General features: G+C 38.1%; 1 protein-coding gene across 3 annotated transcripts; it reads right to left on the reverse strand.

Annotated features, from left to right (window-relative positions):
- Positions 1-290: 290 nt before the first annotated feature.
- Positions 291-17,366, reverse strand: LOC138715159 (protein starmaker-like). 3 transcript variants are annotated; one of them, XR_011336175.1, is made up of 5 exons: positions 17,081-17,319; positions 12,622-12,842; positions 11,154-11,306; positions 7,590-7,736; positions 291-421 (listed from the first exon to the last, which is right to left on the reverse strand). XR_011336175.1 is itself a non-coding variant. In XM_069847721.1 (4 exons), the coding sequence occupies exon 4, from the start codon at positions 5,054-5,056 to the stop codon at positions 4,385-4,387; it is 672 nt and encodes a 223-aa protein (XP_069703822.1). In that variant the 5' UTR covers positions 5,057-7,736; positions 11,154-11,306; positions 12,622-12,842; positions 17,081-17,366; the 3' UTR covers positions 1,487-4,384. The 3 variants fall into 3 exon arrangements, 1 of the variants encoding a protein (XP_069703822.1); XR_011336176.1 differs by having other exon boundaries at positions 297-421; positions 7,636-7,736; positions 17,081-17,317; XM_069847721.1 differs by lacking the exon at positions 291-421 and having other exon boundaries at positions 1,487-7,736; positions 17,081-17,366.
- Between the last annotated feature and the right edge of the window lie 1,091 nt (positions 17,367-18,457).

Here is an 18,457-nt window from a genome sequence, read left to right on the forward strand (position 1 = left end):
AAGTTCACAAATATTTGCCCTCCTTGAACACAGGACTTAGAATAAATTCAGGAAGATTTGGTAGTGTATAGTTTGTCCACCAGGGTTCTCTACTGTAGGCTATATAAGCAGCACTTAGAAAATAAATGGCTTCATTTGCTCTGCACAAGCACTGCCAGCAGCCACTATAAAAAGGCCTATAAAGCGTATATATTCTATCTTTTTTGGCGGGAAAATTTTTTTCAAACGAAAAGGGGTCCCTTTAGGAAAGGTAACAGTTCCAGGAGAAAAACATAACATAATACACATATTCTGTCATGAGAATTTTTAATTAAGCAGCACAATTCATGTTACATATTCACATTACAAAGATATACAGTACATCAACTATAATCTTATTAGTAGCTTGCTAAAATATTCAGTTTCTTGGAGTTCTGTTTTCCTGTAACAGAATTCAACATTGAAACAGCTATTAGATACAACAATAAACATTACAACACTTAACATTCTGATAAATTATATTGCAGTTTTCATTTCATAACATTGTTATATCACTAAGCAGAACTACACACAACAAATCATAACATTTTATCCCTGCACATTTATTTCATATGTAGATGAAAAATCATTGAAGATATTTTGGTTTGCATAGCTTAACGGTTCAAATTAATTTTTCTAATTCATAAATTGGTACCACAAGTGGACTGTGGCAACAGCTGATTACTCAGTTCGAGTTTGCAAGTTCAGTAACAACTCACAAACATCAAAGTAGATATCAAGAGCATTTGGAAGTGTTCACTCAAAGCTGTGGAAATTAACCTTGTCTCTGGCATACAAAATCTAAGTATGATAGCAACAGAAAAGAAGTCATCTACAAGTGATTGAAAAATATAAACCCATCAATCCCAAAAGCAACAGAAGAGGACTAATCGACCGCCAAACTTCACACAAGAACCCTAGGAGGGGCAGAGCTTACGAGGAATGATAATTCCCAACCCCAGATTGGCCAATCTACCAACCAATCCCATATCACCTGAGACAGCCTAACATCTATATAACCCACGACTTTTCTGTCCAGACAACTTCCCTAAAGTTGGCTGCAGAGATAGCAGTTGAAAGCTTGGAACATTCCAAAATTTTAACTCAGCTGATATCCCACAAAAACATTAGCAAACCAATGCCGAGAAAGCCTCAAATCATACAAACAGAAGAGTAGTTATCTTTCTTTTTAGTTGGTTATTTTACACAGCTTTATCAACTGTTATGGTTATGTAGCATCTGAGTGAAATGAAGGCAATAATACTATAGATGAGTCCAGGGTCCAGCACCAAAAGTTATCCAGCATTTGCTCTTAATCAGCGAGATCTAAACTGGAGACACAACGCAATGCTTTAAAAGTGTGACAGGAGTGCTGAGCTCCTGAGCTTATTGCTATCTCTAAAGGTAAGCATTCACTACATCATATCGCACTCATCAGACAAATCGCACACAACAGATATTTTAAGTGCAGTGCAGTGTAACAGCTTCACCTCATCAGATTCCCCTATCAGCTGTTTAAAACATGACATCATACAATACTGACATTACTGAAAGCAGAGGAGTTGAGGTTAGGTCTATTAATTACGTCTGTTAGCGAATAAGAATTTGTAATTGCTTCATGCATCTTAATTGAAGAGGAAGAAACGAAAGAAATATTGGTTACATAATATATTTGCAAGATACAACTTCATTACTGTAATGGGAACATCTCAAATTATATAATTCTTCGCAATTTTCTACATGCAAAATAAGTTTTCCATCTGCCATTTTGGCACAACACTGAACATGGCACAACATAATAGTAACAGTTGAGCAATTAAAATTGATTTATTAAAGAAGGCCATGATCGCACACATCGGAAAAGTTGCCCATCTGAGAAATGTGGACGGATTTGCCGCAAGGCAATGCATCCGATACAATGTAGTGAACACCATTAAATAACAATTACAGCAAAGATAGTCTTTTTCTGATCCGTGCAATTTGTCTGATGCATGCAATACGATGTAGTGAACGCTTACCTTAACATGACATGTGTTGTCCTTGTCTCCCTTACAGTAAATGCTTCGTAAACAATATCACTATTTTTATTGCTTATTGCGCATGTACAACATGAACCTCACGAAAGAACAATTGAAACACATTACTTAGAAAGAGAGCAGTACCCTATCCAATACAGCATCTACAGCCATGCTTTCAGACAGGAATGAGCATTGCAGTGGGTCTCCAGTTTACTATAGAGCTCACTGCTCTTAATGGGTTAAGGGAAAATCCCAGAAAAAATCTCAAGCAGGTAACTTGTCCCAACCAGGATTTGAACCCAGGTCTGTTAGTTTCACAGTCAGACGTGCTAACCATTACTCCACAGCAGTGGACAGTAATCACTTTATTAATTTTGTATTTTTTTTTATTTTATTGGGTTATTTTACAACGCTGTATCAACATCTAGGTTATTTAGCATCTGAATGAAATGAAGGTGATAATGCCAGTGAAATGAGTCCGGGGTCCAGCACCGAAATTTACCCAGCATTTGCTCATATTGGGTTGAAGGAAAACCCCAGAAAAAACCTCAACCAGGTAACTTGTCCCGACCAGGATTCGAACCCAGGCCACCTGGTTTCACAGCCAGACACACTGACCATTACTCCACAAGTGTGGACTATTAATTTTGTAACCACTTATCAAAAGGAATTAAACAATAAAAAATTGAAGGCAGAAACTGACAAGATACACACACTGTGTTGCAGTTGCATCTACTGGATTTCTTGTATGAACAAGAGACCCCAAGACCATCTACATCTAACATGAGCAAGGAAGAATTGAACCATAAACTGCTAGGACGTCATTCACCGATGACATGCTCATCATGCAAGTATCTATGGCATGTGGATGATAAGGGGGCATTCGATTTCACTGTGCTCAACAAATTGTTACAATTTATTGTTGTGTGTGTAGCTACATTAACACGAAAACAAGCAAAGTCTATAGACTAAAACATTGACAACACAGTTTCAACTAGCGAGATATGCTGTACACAAGAACAATATTACAGATTAAAAAGACCAAGTGGACAGTAATGGCCTGCTCATACTTAAGCATGCATCTCAACATCTTTATTGGTTATATAATAATAATCCATGGCACTACAGCCCATGAAGGGCCTAGACCAACCAGCCGGCTGCTGGCCTCACACCCACATGCCGAAACAGAGGTGGACGATCATCCGACCAGAATGGAGGTATCATGTGGTTAGCACGATGATCCCCCCAGCCATTATAGCTGGCATTCACAACCGAATTTCGCTACCTATCATAGCTCCCCAATTGCATCACGATGCCAGTTTCATACACTGGCCGAAATTTCATGAGAAAATTTTTCCCCCATGAGGAATTGAACCAGTGCACATTCCGTAACACGAGTCCTAGGCGGGATGCATTAGACCTCGATGCCATGGCACAGGACTCTTTATTGTTTAGGATTGTGAAAAACGGATTAATTTGGTTTCTTTATGACAAATACCACAAATATGTTTGTAATATTAACATACAGGATAATGTTTCGAGGGAAATACGTAACACACTAGGAAATATTACAGGTGAAAAAATTAATTCATTTTATTTAGCCACACCATGCTGCACCAACTACATCGCTCTAATGAGAGGAGAGCAGACCAGAGAAGATATTATTCCAGCGCAACATGATGCAATGCATAGGTGTGAGCAGGCCATGAACGTATCAGTAAATTCACTTCCTCTGGAGGGACTTCACCTCGAGAAGACTTCGGAACACATACACGTCACCTCAAATATTTCATGAAGCTCCTGATCAGTCAGATTGCCATGTACTGCTTTTAAAGACCTTGTGATGAAGACTACATTTACCTGCTACATGGGGAAAATATTATTTTGAAATTACAAATGTAGGACCATAACAAGGGCAATAAAAACCACGGTAAGGATCATGATATTGATCAAGATAGGAATCACAACATAGACCATGATGCTTGTCAATCCGTCATGGTCATTGTCTTTGTAGTCTTTATCATAGCCCTTATGGTGATTCTTGTCTCTGTCATGGTCCCCATCATTGTCCTTGGTGTCTTTGTCGTCATTCTTATCATGGTTATTATTTTGTCATTGTCCCTATCATAGTCCATTGTTTTATATGCGATCCTTCTTGTCTTTGTCACAGTCTCTATCATAGTCCTTATTGTGCTCTTGGTTCTTAAGATTCTTATCATAGTCCGTCTTTGTCCTTTTTGTGGTCCCTACTGTGATCCTAATCGTGGTGCTTGTTGTGGTCCATGCCATGATCCTTATGATATTTGCCTTTGTCCTTACTGTGGCCCTTGTTCTTATCACGATCCTACTCATGGTCTTTTTTTGTGGTTGTTCCTCCCTTTGCCATGATTTATATCGTGATCATGCCTTTCTCTGTCCTCATGGTGCTTGTCATGGTCTATGTTGTCATCCTTATCATGGTAATTCCTGTCTTTCTCCTTGTCATGGTCCTCATCATAGTCATTCTTGTCTTTCTGCTTGTGGTCTTTGCCATGTGAATTCTTACTGTGATCCTTGTTGTCTTTGTCGTGACCCTTATCATGGTCATTTCCATCTTTGTCCTTGTCGCGATTCTTATCATGGTCATTCCTCTCTTTCTCTTTGTCGTGGTCCTTGTTGTGTTTGTCATGTGAATCCTTATTGTGATTCCTGTTGTCTTTGTCGTGACCCTTATCATGGTCATTTCCGTCTTTGTCCTTGTCACGATTCTTATCATGGTCATTCCTCTCTTTCTTTTTGCCGTGGTCCTTGTTGCGTTTGTCATGTGAATTCTTATTGTGATTCCTGTCGTCTTTGTCGTGACCCTTATCATGGTCATTTCCGTCTTTGTCCTTGTCACGATTCTTATCATGGTCATTCCTCTCTTTCTCTTTGCCGTGGTCCTTGTTGTGTTTGTCATGTGAATCCTTATTGTGATTCCTGTAGTCTTTGTTGTGGCTCTTATCATGGTCATTCCTGTCTTTCTCCTTGTCATGGTCCATATCATGATCCTTATCCTTATGGTGTTTGTTGTGGTTCTATTTGTTATCTTGACCCTTATGGACCTTGTCTTTGTCATAGCCCTTATCATGGTCGTGATCCTTATTGTGGTTCTTGCCATAGTTCATATCACAGTCATTGTCCTTGTATCTGTCATGGTCCTACATTCGTCATTTCAAAATAATACTGTTTCCCTCTTTAGCAAGGGAGTTATGTGTCACACAATACCTCCCACATCTTAATAAAAGATAAGAGATAGAGATAATTTGTAGAAACAAAAGCCGCCCTAAATAAGGGTTCGATAGATCGGCCTACTTAAAGACACATACCAGGAATATACACTGGCAAGTAATTTGGAATAGGGCTGCGAGAAGAGTGGGAGTTGGGAGAAAATAAGCAAGCCTGACCAGATGTCTTCCTGCATGGCTATAACATTCACATATTCAAGGACTTAATGAAGACCAGTTTCATCAATCCCTATTGATATTAACGATTATTATTAAATCTCTTATTCATTTAACATTCCATTTTTGTGCAATTATTAGGTCCAACAAGTTGCTAAAAATTTTTAGTATCACAGCAAGATAATATATTTTTGAGCACAATTACTCTAACAAAAATACTCAAAAAGTGAACATTATAACAAAACAATTGAGCTGAGATCTAATTATTATGTTAGTTCATCCAAAAACAAATGTACTAGGTCAGAAATTGTATTAAAATGGCAAATAAAATCTAAGTAAAGTACTTAAAACTGGGCTTTTTCTAAGTGTATTAGGATTATTCTGGTTTTATTTTTTAAGTAGTACCAGTAATTTCAATTTTGCAATTTTTAACAGAAGAAAAAAAAAAGAAACTTGCTACATACCATTATGACGTTAAAGCACTGTATTAATGTATTATATTATATAGAGAGCAATGTCGTCATAATTTTCATTTTATATAAAAAAAAGAGTAGGGGCCTACTTCAGTGCTTATAAAGCTTAAAATTTTCTTATCACACTTTCTGCACACAGACCGAAAAAGCATGTAAAGTATTACAGCATTAATTTAGTATTTCTTGGATGACACTAAAAAAACAAACACGAAATTCGTAGTTGTTCTTCAGTTAAAATACAGTGAAGACAAATTTAGAATTGGCCTAGCCTACTTGAAAGTTGCAATCAACAGTACTTTCCTCAAGACAAAATAAATCGATCTTGGAATACTTTATGTTCCAAATGATACATTATTATTGTTTACGTCCTACCAGCCAAATTGTATGTTACTAGATCTTATCACTCTCTCATATTTTAGTCACTACAATGTGAAATGTAAATGAAAACAGAAATTTATAAATTAACAGTATATGGACAGAATGCATTCAAAACCAAGAATCACGTCTCATTATTTCCAATCCAATGCAACAACTGCTTAAGGCCTAAGGCTCTATGCTTCAAGCTTATTCCATGTACAGCCATTTAAAGCAACTATAAGCTGAATAATGTGTAAAGATTCTGCTGCCATTACAGTTCACAATATATATGCTATTCGGCAGGATGCAGAACACCCAAAATATTTTTATAAATTGCCTATGGCATTTTAGGTGGAACTGTATGCATAATCAAAAGAAATTCCAAAACCTGAACGAAATATTTGTAAGATTTATCATTAACTGAGATGGACAGTTTTTCAGTGGACTTTTTCAATATGTAATGCACAATCTATTAATGAGGGGCATAGTTACTCCATGCTTTCGGTTTGTAATGATGGAGCATTCATGAACAATTCCTGCAATATAATAAAATTTCAAACTTAGAAGATTTATGACTGAATTTTGTGGAAGATAAAAGAAACCACTGCCCATAGTTTTAGAAAGTGGAAGTATTGTGAATGCTCTCTGGAATCTTGCATCCAATCATAAGTCATAATGTAACAGTTCTTTAGGTCCCTGTGATGGTGGCCGAGTGGTCTACACAATCAGCCTGTCATGCAGTCTGGGTTCGAGCCTAGTATCTTCCACTGAAAAATGGATAGTGACACTTAGGGCAGACAAGGGTATTTTCTGAGTGTTCTCCAGTTTTCTCATGTCAGACATAAATGTCATTCCATTACAATTTTATAGAATTGCACAGATGCCAGCTGATAATGCGTAAAGGGACCTGATCTGGAGACAATCAGAGTAGCCTTTCTCGAAACCAAATACACATCTAATTAATCCTATGCAGTTACTTGATGTAAATTGGGAATACGCCTAGATGGAGGGTTAGCACAGACATCAGCAAGATTACAAAACTATCAGTAGTAGTAACAGCTCATTACGTAACAAAAGACTACATACATTAAAGAAACGAAATACATTTAACAGACTAAGAATTTGTTAACATCTGTTAAATCATCTATTTTTCAAACTTTGATGAAACTGGCCACCATTATAAATAATTTGAAAATTTCACAGAAAGGATAACCTAACCACTGAGTCCTATTAATTTATCTTATCTGCATATTCAATCTAATCTGAATTTCTATCTAATTTGTCTATTCTGTTCAACCCACCTATCTATTTCAATTCATTAGATCATAATATGGGGTACACTCCAACCTTAAACAATTCCTGTTTGCAAATCTTCACTTCTTCAAAGCAGTCCTGTTCATCAGTCTCAGGAAAAGCTGTGGTCCTCGCCTGGCCCGTGAAGAAAGGATCTGAAGAGAAGTTCGAAAGAGTATCAGCTCAATGTTAGGTGAAACATAATTATCTATTTTATAATTCCTGTTTATGCTTCATCATTTGCAGCAAGAGATATTCACGAAGTACATGTTTCCAACAATCCTGGTATGAGAAAGAGGTTTTCAGCATGCTGTTTGGTATCAATAAGGGACAAGCTTTTACAGTCTCAAATGCAGGATGTTCCACACAATACAGGACATCTGGGAACTGGGCTGTCCCTCGATACTTAAACACAGGGGATCCTGAACCAACAAACATGCTGAAGGCTGAATGGGTAAAGTCTCTAAGAGTGCTTCTCAAATACCTGGGGACCTCTGAGAATAACTTGATGGTGTTTGAGTAAAGGGATGTAAGTTATAAAAATGAGTTCTGAGTTAAATGAAAATTAAACATCGGACTCTTATTGGAAATAATTTCCTACACAAATAAAATACATCAAATGCTAGTATTCTTTAGTTTCTTACACACCCACTTGATTTAACTTGTGTATTTCCCTAGACAACAAAACTCCATTTGCACAAAAAATGACTTAGCCCCCTTTACCTGAACATCACTGAACTGCTCTTGAACCTATATAGCGAGCTCTGTGGAAGTAAACAGAATTTCCCTTCTGAACAAAAGTCACGTTTCTCTTTTACTGCAGATGGTTCCCTCATGGTGCCCAAGTAGTTCATTATTTTTATGTCTCTTATGTTGATTATTTAACGATGCTGGATCAACTACTAGGTTATTTACCATCGATGGGATTTGTGGTAATACTATTAAGATTTTTTTTTTTACATGTTCCATATTCTAACTGTGAAGCAATGTACAAATACCGTGGAATGTAAAAATACAATATCCCAGGCTGGTCGAAGAATGCAGAATTGTTCTAGAAACCCTATTAAGAAATACAGTAGAACCTCTATTATCCGTGGTAATGAAGGGAGTGGACTGAGCGGTTAATCGAAAAAATCGGATAACCCGTACCATAAAATATTTTCGTAAATGAAGTGAATAATACTTGCACTTTCGTTATTTTCTCCGTAGTCTTGTTTAACACGCTAGGTAGTGAATCAGAAGTTCACTAATTTAAGTTCTGTTGACGACGACGGGTTTTTAAGGAGCAAGCAAACTCCTTGTAATGGCTGTCAGCGGAAGGATAGGAATAGCAGAGGTCTCATATTGTAGATTTACATATTCTACACACTTTACCCTTGATTTTTTATTAAATCGCGCACAGTTGTAACAGTCTCGTATTCTGATGCGAGATGAGCCACAGTTTCTCTTTCCAAACCACTCAATTATTTATACTTTTTTCGATACTAGCACAACATGTTTTGTTTTGACATTCATGGAATACATTTTATACAGAAGTTGTACAATACGACAACTCGAACAGTAGACAAAAGTGTGCAAGTGTAAAAGCTTTAAAAAAAAAAAAGCAATGAAGGAAAGACAGTCGGATAATCCGCCAATCAGTTAATAGGGTGACGGATAATCGGGGTTCTACTGTAATGAAGTACAACTAATACGAATTCCAGGAAAGAGGGTGTACAATAATGGGCAAACTGATTTAATGGCGAAGAATGAAACTACGAACAGTCATAGATGAGTAGTAAATTCACATCCTAAAATGCAACCCCAGGAGACACAATTGGAGGACCTCTTTTTTTTTAATTGGTTATTTTACAATGCTTTACCAACTGTTACAGTTATTTAGCGTCTGAGTGACATGGTGATAATGCCAGCGAAATGAATCCAGGGTCCAGTGCCAAAAATTACCCAGCATTTGCTCTTAATAGGTTGATGGAAAACTCCGGAAAAACCCTCAACCAGGATTTGAACCCAGGTCCACTCATTTCACGGTCAGGTATGCTACCGTTACTTCACAGCGGTGGGCCTGGAGAACTTCTTACTGGAAGGAGAAGTCAGATACTTAACCCAGGAGAAGGTGCATAATATACTTTATAACATGAGGCGGTACATGCTGTCAAGAAGACCACGCTACTGAAGATATGTTATTAAGCTCAACTTATTGATTTTTGCTTGAGTATTTTGTTTCGTGATATTATTTTTATTATAGACAGTACAAGATTTTTTTTAATAATACAACCTTGTAAGATTTTATTACATTTTCATATTGCAATTCTTTTCTGTTTCAGAAGTTAATTACAGTATTTATTTTATCTTTAATGCAATAATGTAAATTGCAGCAACACAATGGTTGAATTAAATCTTTAATAGAAACGAGGTTGGGTTTTTCCGAGGTTTTTCCCAATCAAAAGGCAAATGCCGCGTAATCTTTTGGCGAATCCTCGGACCTCACCTCATCTCACTACATCTCGCCAAAATATTGTAAAAAATTGCACAAAATTGTAAAAATTGTAGAAAATTACTAATTGTAATTGTAATATTGTAAAATTTTGACTTGTTCCACATCTTAAAGCTTCATTGCTCATGAAAGATCTATGGAATAAAATAAATGAATGAATAAAAAGGAAAATATCACAGTGATTTTAGTTATAAAAATAAAGTAACACACAAGAATAATTCCGCAGAAATGAATATTATGATATTAAATGTAGGGAATATGAAATAATATGTTTTAAAATTCATAATAAATCCAGTCTAATATTACGAGAGTAATGTTAACAGAACTAATAAAGATACACAAATAATATGTCAATATTTTATGAATAATGCAGAATCATATAAACGCAAAACAGAAAAACAAGCTGTTATTTATATAACATGAGGATTGTCTGACAACACAGAAAGAATGAGTGCGTAACTGTATATGCACAGCTGTGAGTGTTACAAGTACCCAAAATGTAAACAATGCTCTAAGATTATGATGGAGTGGGAAAGTTAAATACCAACTGAGTTAAGCACACCTTACTGGGATACGGGGGAATGCATGTTCATGTTGCAACAGGAACGCACATGTCAAAGACATCGAACTATAAAAATAACATCTGTTCGAAATAGAGCACAACTTTGATTATTTCAGGTACACAAATTGTCAACAAGGTACTAATTTGGGATATGAAAGAGTGAGGTGGTCAGAGGTTTCCTGCAATTGAAGTAGTGCAAATTTGAAACAAAGTGCGGATTTTCCCCACTATGCGCCTTCTCCCAGATTAACAGGGCAATGGTCTACCAAAATGCAAGGAGTGAGGCATCATGCAAAGGGCCACATGCCACCAAAAATTCCGCCAGGGAGCAGGGCGAAACTTCAAATATGAAATCTTATGCCTTTGCAGCAGATAAGCAGACTCATTATATTCCCCCATACATGTGGTGGGGGGGGGGGGAGGCATCGACAAGAGCATAGCTATACTTTTCTGTTAGTTTGGCTGGTACTTGACTGCTCATGAAAGAGTGTAGCCACTGCAAGTTTCCATGCTCACCAGTTTATGCACGTTTGCTGGCAAGGGCTGTGCCCTGGAGTTTCGTGTTTCCTACCCAAGCGCCACATGACTGCCATCAAGAACTGCCATCTTATCTTCTGTGTGAGTTGCTCCACAGAATTTAACACCTACTCCACAGTTGTTCCAAAATGTCTGAAACAAGACAAATGACAACCGATTTAAATTAACGGTAAGATATGCAATAGCAAGGTATGGGAACTGTAATAGATGTAGTACATGTTCAAGAATGTAAATCCACTACCTATGTTTAAAGATATTTTAGTACTATTATTGTATTTTTAAGTTGTATCACTACAATTGCATTATTACTGCTAATTTACTATGTTTAACTATTAAAATTACCGTATTTCGTATTGGTAAGATGAAATAAAGTGATAATGGAAAAATAATTAAATGAAAGAAAGAAAAGTTGATGAAAATTGTGCATCATGCAATTTGTTCATAAATTCTAATTAATACATCTAACTACATATATGAAACGTGCATTTCCATAACGTCGTAAGTGTCGAAACCGGGAGAATTTTTTTTTCACAAATATCAGTTGTAGTGCCCTGTTTGACAATATTACGAAAGGTTATGAAGAAAGTGCTGCTCCGAGTAATGAAGTAGCGCACTTTCAGGTTGTGCAAGTTACAACGTTGTATGTACCGGTACTGTATAAAACTATTTTTGCTCCTACTGTAAACTTTACAAATTGGCACTTACAACGTTCTGGAAATGCACGCTTCATATATTGATTTATATCTCTCTATCAGTGGTCTGCGGATCCTTGGGATCTGATAGTGATTCATAAGAGATTCGTGAAATGAAGATGTGTTTTATTTAAGCTTAATTTTATCACGTTTTCTGATTTTTCTGAGCTTACTGGAATATTTTCTATTTATTCCACCCCTTCAGACACAGAGTTTAACACGAATTCAATCAGATGAAGTACTTTAGAATTGCATATTTTGCCTATCCATGTAACATTTTTAGCTTTTTAAATTGAAAACATTATTACAAAAAACAGCCCTAGTAATTTTTAATGAAATTGAGTTAAGGACACATTTGCTACTATTTCAAATGTTTATAGACTCCAAAAACGACCCATGTCAGGTGCAATAGCCACAAGAATAAACACCAGTTGTACAGAAACAGCTGACGTGTTGTTCTATTTATTTTTATTCTTCTCCTGAAAATTAGTAATTTTGACAAGGGTTGTTTTTGTAATAATGTCTTCAATTCTATTACTCCCAGTCTTCGGGGTCAAAGTTTAATATTCTTCACTGTTGAGAATAAGTGTCAAGCAACGGAAAAGAAACTAAACTTCTGTTCTTGCAGAAGTTGACAATCAATGTAATTCGATGCATTTCCCACTCTCAGTGACATTTAGCAACAAATGATCTCTCATTCAATATTGTTGGAATTTTTTTTATTAATGGCAGGTACTTCACCATTTGTCACTCACCTGTATGAAGCAGTTGCGTAGACCAATTTGCCAACAGTCACTGCGCAAGGTGCACCACAGAAGGCTGGTCTACGCTACACCCACGACGAGACAAGATGAAAATGGAGATTTGTTGGGATGCCGCAAGGAAACCAGAGCAGCTTGTTATGGACATTAAGAACTGCTATCCTATCTTCTGACCAAGTTGCTCCAGGGATGGAATGCCTACTTGGTACTTGGCCCTGAATACATAACACAAGACATGACAATCTTGATACCAGTATGCTTCATTAAAAGTATCGACAAATCTTGCAATAGGGAAACTGCATTGATTTACAGATTTGATTTTTTATTCAAAAATGTCCTATTCCTTTAATGCAGACAGATGCATTACACCTTCAAGAATGTAAATGAAAAAGGTTTGAAGTCTATTATTTATTTATTTCTTTGTGTATTATGATCTTAAATTGTATCAGGCCTACTGTTATTTCTTTACCACTGCTAACTTAGCACGTTCAAATATAGAGATTATTCAGTATCAGTGAGATTTAACACGATCATATTAGAGTAATACCGGTAGTTAAATAAAACAAAAGCATTCAGGGGAGCAAAATATGATCAATCCGAATATGAACAAGATAATAATAATATTAATAATAATAAATAGAGAATGGAATTACGAAAATTTGTAACATTATTCACTACTACCAAGTTTGAAATGAAGAAAAGAACCAAACTTGGATTAAAAATCATCCATCGATAACACGTCCATATGTTTTAACAGAATCTTAAAATGATAGAAATTCATCAAATCCATGGCGGACTGTTTTTATGCAATTCAAGACCACACTATATTACCAATTGAAGAGTCCACTGCAAGAATGATGGATGTCACTTTCTTGTCGAAAATGAACCAAGACTGCCAATGCATAGCTTAAGACATATAGAATGTACATAGAGAGTTATATGGCATTAACACTGATAGTCATTGTCCAGTAATGATCGGAAAATCACAGTTAAGCTTTGAGCGCTAAGCATTTCAAACTTTCAATTGCTTCTCCTGCAAAATGTATTCCAAGTGACATCCATCATTCTTGCAGTGGACTCTTCAATTGCAAATTATAGAAAATACAAAATTGAGGATAAAATTGAAAGCGATTTCTGGGGAAAATTAAAAACTTCAATAATTGATGATGTAGACAGATCGATAATTATTTGAATCATTTTAATGACTTCCAGGTTTTGAAATCTCAATATCCGAGCATTTCCAGATGGCTGGAAAACACCCACCTGGGGTAGCATTTATAACAGTGGTCAGCAAATTAGTACATTTAGTACTTGTAGAACTCGACTTCTCAAACCCCACCCTCTAGTTCACCGTACAGGCAAGATTGGTTGATGTTTAGCATACGAGGTAAATGAGCTAAGTAGGTTTGCTGCGATCAGTGAAGAACGGCTGAAAATATATATAATGCCAACCACTGTACTAAATGTACCATATTTGCCGACCGCTGTATTTAATGTTCGCCATTCTGTTTGAAGACAGCAGATAATTTTGATGGGGTAAAGCAGAGAATGGTCCCGCACCGTGGCATCGTGGTCTAAGGCATCCCACCTAGGACTCGCGTTACAGAATGCGCGCTGGTTCGAGTCCCCATGGGGGAAGAAATTTTCTCATGAAATTTCAGCCAGCATATGGGACCGGTGCCTACCCAGCATCGTGATGCACTTGGGGAGCTACGATAGGTAGCAAAATCCAGTTGCGAATACCAGCTATAACAGCTGGGGGGATCATCGTGCTAACCACACGATACCTACATTCTGGTTGGATGATCGTCCACCTCTGCTTCGGGATGTGGGCGTGAGGCCAGCAGCCGGCTGGTCAGTCTAGACCCTTCACGGGCTGTAGCGCCACGGATTATTATTAAAGCAGAAAATGTCACAGGCAAAGCTGAACAGCAGCCGGTCAGAGTCGACGAAGATGTTAAAGACCTGAGCAGAGTGAGTGCGGAGAAGGGGTACTGCAGTCCTGGCTAGGCAAAGGATGCAAGCCCTTGTGCTGTGAGAGTAACACACTAGTAAACTCGCCCTAAACTGTGAAGTACCCAGACGACACACCAAAACCAAGGCTCCATTTTCTTTAGGCTTTAATTTGAAAAATTACTAAATTTATGTGGGGGAAGATGTAGATCTGTGGCCTATTTCTGTTAAGACTCATTCCGACAATTGTCTCAGCACCTTAAAGAAATTACGGAAAACCACAAGCGGGATAAGCTTTCTCAGTTTAGGAAATTGGCCAATCAAATGTGAGACGATTCTAATAAAATTTGCCCAATGGAACCTGAGGACATGAAGTGGAGAACAGTGGGGTATTTTACCATGGCAGAAAAGGAATATGTGTTCCTGGCTTTAACATTTGTTACAGTGGGACCCAGCATGTTTACCATTCTTATCTGAATAGGCGATTCAGTTGCTAATGGCAACATCCATCATGGTAGATACCAGGCTATCCCAGTTAACAGTCCAGCCCCGTCAACTGTCCCTGGAGTTTCGGGGGTGTCTAGGGTTAAGGACAGGATGCTTGGTGTGTACTTAATAGTTCAGATTGTACCAAGTTCACCATGAGATAGCAAGTTGAGGTAATTCTGGCATAAGACTTGCTGAGGATGGGTCCTGAACAAGAGACTCGGACAAGAAATAGTTGCTCCTGATCCTGTATTTCAGGTTAAGAGAGACAGAGTTCAGTTCCGTCAGCCCAAACAGGATGAGAGACAGGTTGAAAGTAAGGACCAATTCTGGCTTAAGATGGGCTGGGGGTTGGATTAGATCAGGAGCCTCGAACAAGCAATAAGTGCTTATCCCTAGTCAAGTCATTCCTGTTGCTGTATTCCAAGTCACAAGTAACAGCGTTCAGATCCGTCAGTTCAAAATGGGAGCTAAGCTACAGGATCCACGCTAGTTCAATAAATCAGTGAATAAAATTCTAGCGTTTTCGTTTTTTTTATTTTAGTAGGTTATTTTACGACGCTTTATCAACATCTTAGCAGATTGCTCCACAAACATGGAATAAAAGCAATCCACAAACCTCCGCCGAAAATCAGGAATAAGCTCAGATCAGTAAAAGACGATCTAGGCCTCAGAGTACCAGGGATCTACCGCATCCCGTGTGAATGTGATGCGGGTTACATTGGACAGACTGCAAGCACAATAGCGACGTGTCTTTCGGAACATCAAAGAAGCATCAGATTAATGCAGCCCGAAAAATCCGGATTGGCTGAACATTGCATTGAAAAAAGCCACAGGGCTAATTTCAATAACACCGAGGTCCTGGCGAAGTGTGCGGGCTATTGGGATAGAAGAGTAAAAGAAACCCTGGCCATAGCGGCGGAACGCGGTAACCTGAACCGGGACTCGGGTCTCCAACTAAGCACGGCATGGGCACCGGCTATTAAATATCTCACCGCCTGGACGACGGCCGTCATCAGCGGAGGACATATGAGAACTCGTCCGCCGAGCCCACCATGAGACCCAAGGTCATTCAGCCGGAAAGCACAAAGCAAGAAGACACGTCGGCCGCGTTCTCGCCGCGGTCCGCACTAATAACAGCCAATCGGCGCACAGCTCCTCGGCTGACTCCCTCTGGCACTATAAATTAAGGAGCTGGGTACCCTGAGATATTATTTAACCCTGAAGATGAGGAAGATGAACATCCTCGAAACGTCGGTGGATCACCAACTTATGACCTGGCTGGAAGCCAGAGAAAATTTCGAACATCTAGGTTATTTAGCGACTGAATGAGATGGTGATAATGCCGGTGAAATGAGTCCGGGGCCCAGCACGGAAAGTTACCCAGCATTTGTTCTTATTGGGTTGGGGGAAAACCCCAGAAAAAACCTCAACCAGGTAACTTGCCCCGACCTGGAATCTAACCCGAGCCACCTGGTTTCGCGGCCAGTCGCGCTAACCGTTAATCCACAGGTGTGAACGGCTTTTTCGTGAAAGACACTATATCCTCTGGTCAAAAAGATATAATAGAAATGGAGTAGGTAAATATTAATATTTTACCATGGACGGGACCAAATTCGGCTTAACTACACATTACCATGGATCACTATAGCTGTTCCCAAACTCGAAAGGGTTAATGGGAAGGTTAACAGTTGCTTCGGATGAGTTGAGGGTTCGTTGGTTAAACTATAGAACTCTTTGTATCAGAGTTAGGAGCCTCATGCAAGTCGCTGTCCTCGTCGATCCCACTGCCGTATTATGGAATGCAAAGCCGCGCGAATTCTGCACATTATAATAACACAGAATGGAGTGAGGCGGACCTCGTGGAAAACCTGGCATGTAACACCCAAAACTTAGCTAATCTTTTCGTTCCCTGATACTGTTATCCGTATTTCTCTAGTGGCCCTTCCAAATAAACGTATTTACATCAAATATAAATCGAGATAAAACTATAAATTAGAGTACCCGTACGTACAATCTTTCTTCCTCCGCAGTAGACGAAGAACTTTCTCGAACCACTGCTAAACCAAGAGTGAACGTCATCAGGAAGACCAGAACAACATGGCGGATTATGGTTACTTAGCTCGTTGGTAAACGGCAATGACCAATGAGTCAAAGAGCTATTTCGATATCTGCATATGACAAAATCGGCGATGTCACCGCGCGATCTATGCAACTCATATCACAGATCAAAATAACAAGCGTCTGAGACAGAAATTAACCAACGCCACCTATTGTAGGAAGAGTTCTATGAGCTCACTGGCGTAGCATGAGATGATGAGATGCAGTTCCGATTTCTGTCACCACTGACATTTACTTCTCATTTCGGTTAAAGGTACAGAAGATAATAAAACGTCACGACTGTAGCACCAAATACCACAAGCATTGCTTTTGCTAACTGCCCTCTAATAACAACAAAAACACTAATAATAATAATAATAATAATAATAATAATAATAATAATAATAATAATAATAATAATAATAATAATAATAATAATAAGTTAGTGGGGTTTAAAAAAGGCGCGTCAGCGACTATGGCTATTTGCGCCCTTATCTAAAATCCTTCACAGAACAATATTAATAATAATAATAATAATAATAATAATAATAATAATAATAATAATAATACTTACTTTACTTACTTACTGGCTTTTAAGGAACCCGTAGTTTCATTGCCGCCCTCACATAAGCCCGCCATTGGTCCCTATCCTGAGCAAGATTAATCCAGTCTCTACCATCATATCCTACCTCCCTCAAATCCATTTTAATATTATCTTCCCATCTACGTCTCGGCCTCCCCAAAGGTCTTTTTCCCTCCGGCCTCCCAAATAACACTCTATATGCATTTCTGGATTCGCCCATACGTGCTACATGTCCTGCCCATCTCAAACGTCTGGATTTTATGTTCCTAATTATGTCAGGTGAAGTATACAATGCGTGCAGCTCTGCGTTGTGTAACTTTCTCCATTCTCCTGTAACTTCATCCCTCTCAGCCCCAAATATTTTCCTAAGAACCTTATTCTCAATCACCCTTAATCTCTGTTCCTCTCTCAAAGTGAGAGTCCAAGTTTCACAACCATACAGAACAACCGGTAATATAACTGTTCTATAAATTCTAACTTTCAGACTTTTTGACAGAAGACTAGATGACAAAAGCTTCTCAACCGAATAATAACAGGCATTTAATAATAATAATAATAATAATAATAATAATAATAATAATAATAATAATAATAATGCTGTAATATGTAGCTAGTCGGCGATGTATGGATTGGAGGGGAAAAGGAACTGGCCACCCTATCCCATTATCTCCTGGCCTAGTTGCCTCATAGGTGCAGCCTTCTTCGTAC

This window comes from Periplaneta americana, chromosome 2 (assembly GCF_040183065.1).
Source record: "Periplaneta americana isolate PAMFEO1 chromosome 2, P.americana_PAMFEO1_priV1, whole genome shotgun sequence".
NCBI lineage: Eukaryota > Metazoa > Arthropoda > Insecta > Blattodea > Blattidae > Periplaneta > Periplaneta americana.

Excerpts from the sequence above, each read along its gene's own strand:
- LOC138715159 (XM_069847721.1), bottom strand. The coding sequence starts at position 5,056 with ATGGACCATGACAAGGAGAAAGACAGGAATGACCATGATAAGAGCCAC.